At 40.2% G+C, this 9398-nt stretch overlaps 1 protein-coding gene across 1 annotated transcript; it reads right to left on the bottom strand.

Annotated features, from left to right (window-relative positions):
- Positions 1-8051: 8051 nt before the first annotated feature.
- Positions 8052-9136, bottom strand: GPR33 (G protein-coupled receptor 33). Its single transcript, XM_012773492.2, has one exon. The coding sequence runs from the start codon at positions 9128-9130 to the stop codon at positions 8117-8119; it is 1014 nt and encodes a 337-aa protein (XP_012628946.1). The 5' UTR covers positions 9131-9136; the 3' UTR covers positions 8052-8116.
- Positions 9137-9398: the final 262 nt, after the last annotated feature.

Here is a 9398-nt window from a genome sequence, read left to right as displayed (position 1 = left end):
TGTGAATGAAACTTACCCTTCTTAAAAGGTATATTTGCATTTTAATAGCAGCCCTTAACACAAATTAATCTCTAATTGGTAGAATGTGTGAGAGTTACTTTTTGTGGGAAGAAGGAGGGGGAATTATTCTTTAATTCTCTGTTTAAACGAGTTGCTACTCTCAGAGCCTCTGGAGTCTTACCTCCCAGTCACTCCTCAGCACAATCCAATTTTGCTTCTTTTCCTGAAGCTAATCATTCTGAACAGCTTTTTAGGTTAAGTCCAAAGAATGTGTTTCATCTTCTTTAACCAATCTATATAACCTATGTCTTGAAATGTTGTCTTTCCTGATAGGAAACTTGGTTTTCCTTCTCTCCTTTCTAGATACGCCTCCTGAAGTTTCCTTCGTGAGACCTCCTCCGCTCGCCTCCAAATGTCAGGGTATTCCGGCCTTGGCCTTGGTGGCTCACTGTGACTCTTCCCCTGAGGCTGTCTCTGCTCCTACTCCCATGGCTTTCGTTACTCATCCTTCCATTTAATACAGTTGTCAGGCACCCACAATGTGCCAAATGGGGTTCTAAAGAATATAGATACAGCAGTGAACAAAACCACAAAGTCCTTGCACTCACAAAGCTTATTATGTAAATAAATATCTAACATAATATCAGGTAGTGTTAAGGGCCATGAAGGGAAACAGCAGTGTAAAAGTTCAATTTTCAACAGGCCTCTTGGAGAGATGGCAAATGAGCAGAGTCTGAATGAAATAAGAGATCTATATGCTTGTAAGGCTCAAATTTATCTCTTGAATTTTAAATATTTATATCCAAATACCTATTGGATAGCCCACTTGGATGTCCCTAAGGCACCTGAAACGTAATATGTCCAAGGCTGAACTCGTTATCTTTACCTTTCTTCCTTCTCTACTTTCTTCCCTCCTTCCTTTCTTCCATTTCTTTTTGTGTGTTGTGTATGTGTTCCCTGTTTCTGTAAATGGAACCACCATCTGTCTCCCAAGATAGGAATGTGCACATTTCTCATATTCTATCCACCATCCTTTGAATGGCTTTTATATTTGGGGAAATTCCCACATTGTGAGTAACCCCTTCTCACCCATGTAGAAATCAGAACTTATTTTAAATTCTCAGCCTCCTTGGCAACTAGGATGCAGGCATGCCAATCAGACACCATGGTACAAGACTAAATTTGGAAGTGAGCAATGTGAAGAAAACAGACTCTGCATGGGGCTTCCGTGTTGTTGGCAGAGCTTTCAGACACAAGGGTGTTCAAGACCTAACACAGAAACGGCACTGGTGGCGGGGACAGTTGCAGTAAAACCAAATTGCTGGTATTTTGGACACAGTAGCAGCAGCAGCAGTGTTATTTACTGGAATAGGGAACATCAGTGACAAATTCCTGATCTGGTCAGTTTTGTCCCATGTTTTGGACATTATTCCTAGGAGCTTAGCCTTGAATGTTTCTCCAGCCATCCTAATAATTCTTTGAGCTACTTAGTGTCTTTTAATAAATCAGTTTTTGTTTAAATCAGCCAGAGTGAAATCTACTGTTTGCAACAAAGAAAACTAATTGATACAGAAATTATCCTCAGCTGTCCCGTCTCCCTCTGCCTCTCAACTAAAAGAATTTACAGGAGTCTGATTTCCTTCATCCCCACTTCCACATTCTTAGTAGGTCACCTCGTCTGTTACCTAGATTATCGCAGCACTGTCCTGTTTGACCACTCACCTCCAGTTTTGACCTCTCTACCATAGCAGCTAGAGCAGTCTGTCTTTTTAAAATGTAAATTGGATCCTATCACCATTTGGCTTAAGATTTTTCAGTGGCAGGATCCCTATTACCCTGGAGATAAAGTCCAGGATCAACTCCAAATTCCTTCCTACTGGCTCTTAGGCTCTAGTCCTGGTTGACCTTTACTGCTCATTTTTGGCAGCCTGCTTCTCACATCTATGTTCCAATTATCCTTTTTTGCTTGTGCTGAACTAGCAGCAGTGAGATCCCTGGGGATCCTGTTAGAAATGCAGGATCTCAGCCCTATTTCAGATTTACTGAATCAAATCAGCATTTTAACAAGATCATTAGGCGATTCGTTTGCATATTGAAGTTGGGTAACACTGCTTTATAGCAATGTCATCTCTTTCCTGCCCAGGGCTTTTACACATTCTGCTTCATCTATTGAACTATCCTTCCCTTCTTTATATGCCTAACACTGTTCTGCAAGACTCATCCAGATGGTCCCTCATCCCTCATCAGGAAAACTGTTTTGACTGGTGAAGGCTGGGTCGAAGGTATTCTCTTGTTAACCCAAATATGGTATTTATTCCTCTGTACTGTATCTACTTTTTGTTCCTTTTTATTTCCTACTAAACAGGAGTTTTCTAACCTTGTTTTACTTTAATCTGAGAACTTTTAAAAAATATTAATTTGGTTGGATGTGATGGCTCATGCCTGTAATCCTAGCACTCTGGGAGGCCAAGGTTAAGAGGATTGCTTGAGGCCAGGAGTTGGAGACCAGCCTGATCAACAGCAAGACCTTGTCTCTACCCAAAATAGAAAAGTACCATGGAATACTACTCAGCCATGACAAAGGACGACTTAAGGCCTTTTGCAACAATATGGATGGAACTGGAGACCATTATCCTACATAAACTATCTAAAGAATGGAAAAACAAATACCACATCTACTCACTATTAAATTGGAACTAACCAATGAGCACACATGTGCATAGGGAAGTATAACTCAATGGAAAACAGGGGGGAGGGGATATGGGTGAAAACCTACCTAATGGGTACAATGAACATTATGTGGGTGACCGGCACACTTATATCCCCGTCTCAAGCATTACAAAGGCAATCCATGTAACCAAAAACATTTGTAGCACTGTAGCACTTTGATATTTAAACAAAAAATTAGCCTGGTGTGGTGGTGCCCACCTGTAGTCCCAGCTACTGAGGAGGCTGAGGCAGGAGGATCACTTGAGCCTAGGAGTTTGACGTTGCAGTGAGCTATGATAACACCACTGCATGCTAGCCTGGGTGATAGAGGGAGATCTTATCTCAAAAAACAAAACAAACAAAAACCCCCTAATTTCTGGGTCCTGCCCCTAGACATTTTGGTTTTGGTTTTAATTGGCTTGGGTAAGGCTAGATACTGGAATTTTTAAAAAGTATCTCTGATAATTATAATGGGAAGCCAAATTCAGAACCGCTGCCCTAGACTTGAAGCTCCTTGAGGACAGGGATTATATCTTATTCACTCTTGTTTCCCCAGAGCCCACCACAATGCCAGGTTTGTACACTATACTAGTAAATAATTGTTGCCCTTAATTTCTCAGGCTACACACCATCCCACCCTATATCCTAACCCCTCTCACATATTTTAGCAGATGGGCAGCCCATGCGTTTCATTAAAACAAAGCCACTTCTTAAGGAAAGAACTTAGGCTGGCATTTAAAGCATATTTCTAATCACCCCTGTATTCTGTTCTTGAGCCAGTTTCACACTGATAACAGCAAAGCAGCTTTATATATTTGGATGCTAACAGGCAGGTTGTTTTGAAACACTGTCTCCATGCACCAATTCCACAAAGCAAAGTAACTAATTCTTTGTTTATGAACCTTTTGGGTCCTGAGAATTCCAAATAGTGAGGAGGTTGATGAGATCAACACAACTACAACAAATAGATTTTGTAAAAGTTAACCATAGTTCTATGAGAGGTTAAAAAATATGTTGGGGGGAATTTTCTTAAGTTTATATCCTATTTAGTTTTTTCTTTAAAAAAAAAACCAAAAAACCTCTTAACATTGTCACTAGGACAGCCCCAATGGAACAGTTGGAAAATTTTAGTTTTCCTTTAGTTGCTTTATCTATAGGCACAGCTGTTCAAGGACACCAGATGGCCCAAGTGCTCCAAATATGCTCACGGCCCCCTGTAGGATGCCAGAGGAAGTCCAGACCTGCACAAAGCTGGTGCAGACCAGAGTAGGTGACCTCCAGTTACCTGTGGCTCATTAACATATTATAATACTAAAAATCCTCCCCTAAGGAAAAAACTCCTCCATTTTCCGTACATGCAATGTATGAAAAAGCGTCTACATGAACTGCGTCTGTGCATCTGAAACTCCACCCTGTACCCTGTCCTGTATCTAACTTTTTTTTTTTTGGAGACAGGGTCTCACCCTGTTGCCCGGGCTAGAGTGCCGTGGCGTCATCATAGCTCACTGCAACCTCAAACTAGTAGGGCTCAAGTGATCCTCCTACTTAAGCCTCCTGAGTAGCTGGGACTACAGGCACATGACACTACACCTGGCTGATTTTTCTACTTTTTGTAGAGAGGGGTTCTTGCTCAGGCTGGTCTCAAACTCTGAACCTCCTTTGAGACCTTGGCGTCCCAAAGTGCTAGGATTACAGGCATGAACCACTGTGTGCAGCCTTGTTTTTGTTTTTGCTTTCTTCTCTGTGCTCTACCATATCTAACTCTTTAAAACTCTCACACCTCCCTTTGCTCAGGGAGAAGGTGCCTTTAGCTCATAAGCTCCCCTTCTACATTCATTGGCCACTGAATTAAAACCTGACTGCCTTACTCATTGGATGATCTTTCTTGGTGGCCGACATAAAGCAGGAAAAGAACACAGTTTTTCATTAACAACATCTTATATTTATGTAGTGCTTTACATATTGTGATTGCCCAAACTCAGTTTTCATTAAATATCTTTTATTGGCTGTCGATTGTGTTCAATGGTATAAAAAATAAATACCGATTTTGGGAGGCTGAGATAGGAGGATTGCTTGAGGCTGGGAGTTTGAAACCAGCCTGGGCAATATAGTGAGACACCTCCCCCCGCCCGCCCCCCCCCCCCCCCCCCCCCCCGCATCTCTACAAAAATATAAGAAAAATCAGTTGGAGGCCGGGCGCTGTGGCTCACGCCTGTAATCCTAGCTCTTGGGAGGCCGAGGCGGGCGGATTGCTCAAGGTCAGGAGTTCAAAACCAGCCTGAGCAAGAGCGAGACCCCGTCTCTACTATAAATAGAAAGAAATTAATTGGCCAACTGATATATATATAAAAAAATTAGCCGGGCATGGTTGGCGCATGCCTGTAGTCCCAGCTACCCGGGAGGCTGAGGCAGAAGGATCGCTCGAGCCCAGGAGTGTGAGGTTGCTGTGAGCTAGGCTGACGCCACGGCACTCACTCTAGCCTGGGCAACAAAGCGAGACTCTGTCTCAAAAAAAAAAAAAAAAAAAAGAAAAATCAGTTGGGCAGTGTGGCATGCGCCTGTAGTCTCAGGTACTCTGGAGGCTGAGGTGGGAGGATTGCTTGAGCCCAGGAATTCAAGGTTGCAGTGAGCTATGATCGTGTCACTGCACTCCAACCTGGGTGACCGAGCAAGATCCTGTCTCTAAAAAAAAAAAAAAAAATGAAAAGAAAAGAAAGAAATACTGTAAACTTCCTCTGTCCTTGAGAAGTTTACAATCTACAGAGAGATGGAATAAAGTATATGAAAGAGTCCCAAAATAGGCCTCATGAAAAACACAACTTAAAGCATACATGCATAGCTATATGAAAGTAAGAAACAACAGCATATGGCTAATAAACACCACAAAATTAACACATTTCAATGCATGTTCCTCGTTTGTTATTATAGCAGGTCTGAGGAGGGAGACAGAAGGCACTCTTTGTAGCCGCTAGATTTCCAAAGTCCAAATCTTATTTCAAAGAATCCTATGTTCCCTTCAATTTTCGTTCTGAAATATGAGCTTGTCAGGCCCTGGCAGAGTGTGGGGATGGAAAAAGTACCGTTCCCTTCTCATTGCAGGGCCACTCAGAGCCACAGCCTGGTCGTCAGCCCCACCCCTCCCTTTCTGAAAAAACTGTTCAGGCTCCAAAAAGCTGGAAATAAGAGCCAGCAATTGAAGTTTTAATCTACTCAAAGCTTTTTGTTACATTCTAAGTAAGAGAGACCAAGTCCCCAGTTGCCCAGGGAAGCCCTGATGCCAAGTCAAATTAGCAAGATTTCTAGGACATCAAACCACTGTTACATTCTCTCTCTCTCTTTTTATCTTCAACTTGACTGAGATGAAAACTTTCTTTCTATAAACAGTCATGGTTAATTTCCCTTTCTTTCTGTAATCCTTGTAGTTAATATCATTCATTTTGGGGATTTCTGGGTAGGATATATACCTGTGGTTTGGAATGGTTCATGTAAAGTTAGGTGGCACATTTAGGGACTTAGTGTGGGTTGTGACCTAAATATCTCCATGTTGGATCAATTGAACTAGATAGTTCAACTACCTATTGATTGACATCTACTGATAGATGGATGGAACTAACTTAATATTAATAAATAAAAAGATAATACATCAGTGATACTATGTGATCCTATATAACTTAGATGGGTGCTGTAATGTATTGCAAAAAACTTCAAGCAAAACTTGAAAACCATGGAAGACAAATTAATGTTATTGCTATCCTAAAATTACATATACTATGACAAGCAGATGTTTAAGAATCTTAAGAACATTATAATTGTCTTAGTTCCCAATTGTAAAGACAGCTTAATCTATAAGTGTTAAAAAGAGATATTTAAGATGTCTTTATACTTAAAACTTTAGTTTCTAGATATTTAGAAATATCTTTGTACTTTAACATGGCTATGACCAGTTGAGTGCTTTATCACCTCCATGTTAAATTTTGTCCATACCAGTTAATTTAGGTGTTATTGAATAAAGAGCCATCTCTGTCCAAATGGCTGTTTGCTGGAAGATCCTGTGACAGAAAATTCAAATCCATGGATACCATTGGCATTTAGCAACTGGTAATCTTAACTTCAAGAATCACATGTGTGCCACTTTAATCTACTATGATGACCATACTATAATTGAAAAAAGAAAAATAACAAGTATTGGTGAGGATGATGGGAAACTGAAACCTTTGTATATTGCTGGTGTAAGTGTAGTAATATGGTTCAAACTGAAAAGCTTGATGGTTCCTCAAAAAGTTAAACATAAAATTACCATTTGACCCAGTACTTCCACTCTTAGGTGTATACTTAAAATCATTGAAAACAAGGACTAACACAGATACTTGTATGCAAATGTTCATAATAGCATTATTTACAATAGTCAAAAAGTGGAAACAACCCAAATGTCCATCAACAGATGACTGGATTAAAAAATGTGATATATATATACAATAAAATATAATTTAGCAATAAAAAGGAATGCAGTTCTGATACCTGTTACAACATGGATGCATCTTCAAAACATTATAGTAAGTGAAATAAGCCAGACCCAAAATGACAAATATTGTTTGATTTTACTTATATGGAATATCTAGAATAGGCAGATTCATGGACAGAAAGTAGATTGGAGGTTACTAGGGCCTGGGAGGAAGTGGAATGGGGAGTTATTACTTAATGAGTACAGAGTTTCTCTTGGGTGTAATGAAAAAAATCTGGAAATGGATAATAATGATGGTTGTACAACATTGTGAAAATACTATAATTAATGTCACTGAAATGTACACTAAAATTGGTGAAAATGGCAAATCTTATGTTACATATATTTTTCCACAATTAAAAAAAGAGTAAAAAAATTCACATTAGCAACATGACCTAATGCTTGTTTTCTTGCAGCCCTTTTAATGTTCAGAGATCTAACTATAGAAGAGCCCAGGTGTCTCTCTGATGTAGAGACTATAGCATACAAAAGCAAAGGGCATAGGCCGGGCGTGGTGGCTCACGCCTGTAATCCTAGCACTCTGGGAGGCCGAGGCCAGCGGATTCCTCGAGGTCGGGAGTTTGAAACGAGCCTGAGCAAGAGTGAGACCCCCGTCTCTACTATAAATAGAAATAAATTAATTGGCCAACTAGTATATATAAAAAAAATTAGCCGGGCATGGTGGCACATGCCTGTAGTCCCAGCTACTTGGGAGGCTGAGGCAGAAGGATCACTTGAGCCCAGTTTGAGGTTGCTGTGAGCTAGGCTGATGGCACGGCACTCACTCTAGCCTGGGCAACACAAGACTCTGTCTCAAAAAAAACCCCAAAAAACAAAAAAAACAAAAGCAAGGGCATATCTATAGTGGTGTAATTGACAGTCTTTGTTTGCCTAAGGCTCTAGAATTTAAATTAAGGCTCCTGAATTTACGTAATGTGTTCTTTCTACAGAAGAATCCTCATTAAATGCTGACTCGAACAGAGCAAGAATGGACTTCTTAAAAACCTTTTTGAAATTCTCCCCAATAAATAAGAAGAGTGTGGGAGTAAAGACAGTATTGAAGGAAATGGTTAGTGCTGTAAGTATCATAGTCAACTCCAAAATCAGTGATTGGTTCTTAGTGAGAATTAAGCCCTGGTATACATGGTAGGGCATCCAACACACAAAGAAAGAGATGATGGCCGTCATCATGACTTTAAAGGGCTTGCTGGATTTAAACAGGCCCTTCTCTTTCATCGTGCTGGCTACTCTTTGGTAACAAAAGGTGATGATGAAGAAAGGCAGAAGGAAGCCGATCAAGAAGCGGATGATGAAACAGGCTGTATGAATCCATTGACTTAGAGTTTGCATCTCCTTGTTTTTCCAGTTAATAGACACAACATAGTTATTTTCACAGACCAACTTCCCTTTTTGGTCATAATGTGTCTCCCTGAACACCAAATAGGGGATGCTGAGGGCAGTGGCAGAGATCCAGACCCCCACCGCAATGCCAGAAGCCCAGCGTGGGGTTCGGTGCTGCTGGGACCACACAGGGTGAAGAATGAGCAGATAACGATCAAGACTGATGGCGGAGAGGAAGAAAACAGAGGAAAACATCCCCAGAGTCAAAGTGCTATTGAAGACCTTGCACAAGGCAGTTCCAAAGGTCCAGTGATTGTTCTGAAGCTGGGAGGTGGCTATAAATGGCAGAATCAATGTTGAAATAAAATATGAGAGAATGAGATGAAAAAATAAGAGAGTATTGACAGTCTTTTTCATCTTGAAATTTAGCACCCATAGATAGAGGCCATTGGTGATGGTGCCAATTATAAATGACACAAACAAAGGAAGGGCAATGATTATTTTTGATGGAGGAACTGGAAAGTATGTGCTGTTTGTAGAGCCATTGGTCAGGTGATCAGTAGAGTTGATCAGATCCATAATTACCTGTAGAGTGAGAAACAGTGAAAATAAAAACAAACAAACAAACAAAAAGCAAAAGAAAAGGTTAAATGTAGAAATTAAAATAGTAAGTTTTGTATAGTAATAGTCCAAACGACAAATTTTAACAGTGGCAAACATAATATTTCTACAATAATTCATAATACAAACCAAATATTTTTCTAGGCCTATACTGTTATGTTGTATGAAGAATTAAGATCAGATTAATCTGAGCATCACAAACAGAAATACACAGGTTTGGCATGAT

Source organism: Microcebus murinus, chromosome 6 (genome assembly GCF_040939455.1).
Source record: "Microcebus murinus isolate Inina chromosome 6, M.murinus_Inina_mat1.0, whole genome shotgun sequence".
Classification (NCBI taxonomy): Eukaryota; Metazoa; Chordata; class Mammalia; order Primates; family Cheirogaleidae; genus Microcebus; species Microcebus murinus.
Note: the sequence above shows the minus strand (reverse complement) of the source record. Positions and strands in the feature narration are given on the sequence as shown.

Coding starts and splice junctions, on each gene's coding strand:
- GPR33 (XM_012773492.2), bottom strand. CDS start 9,130: ATGGATCTGATCAACTCTACTGATCACCTGACCAATGGCTCTACAAAC.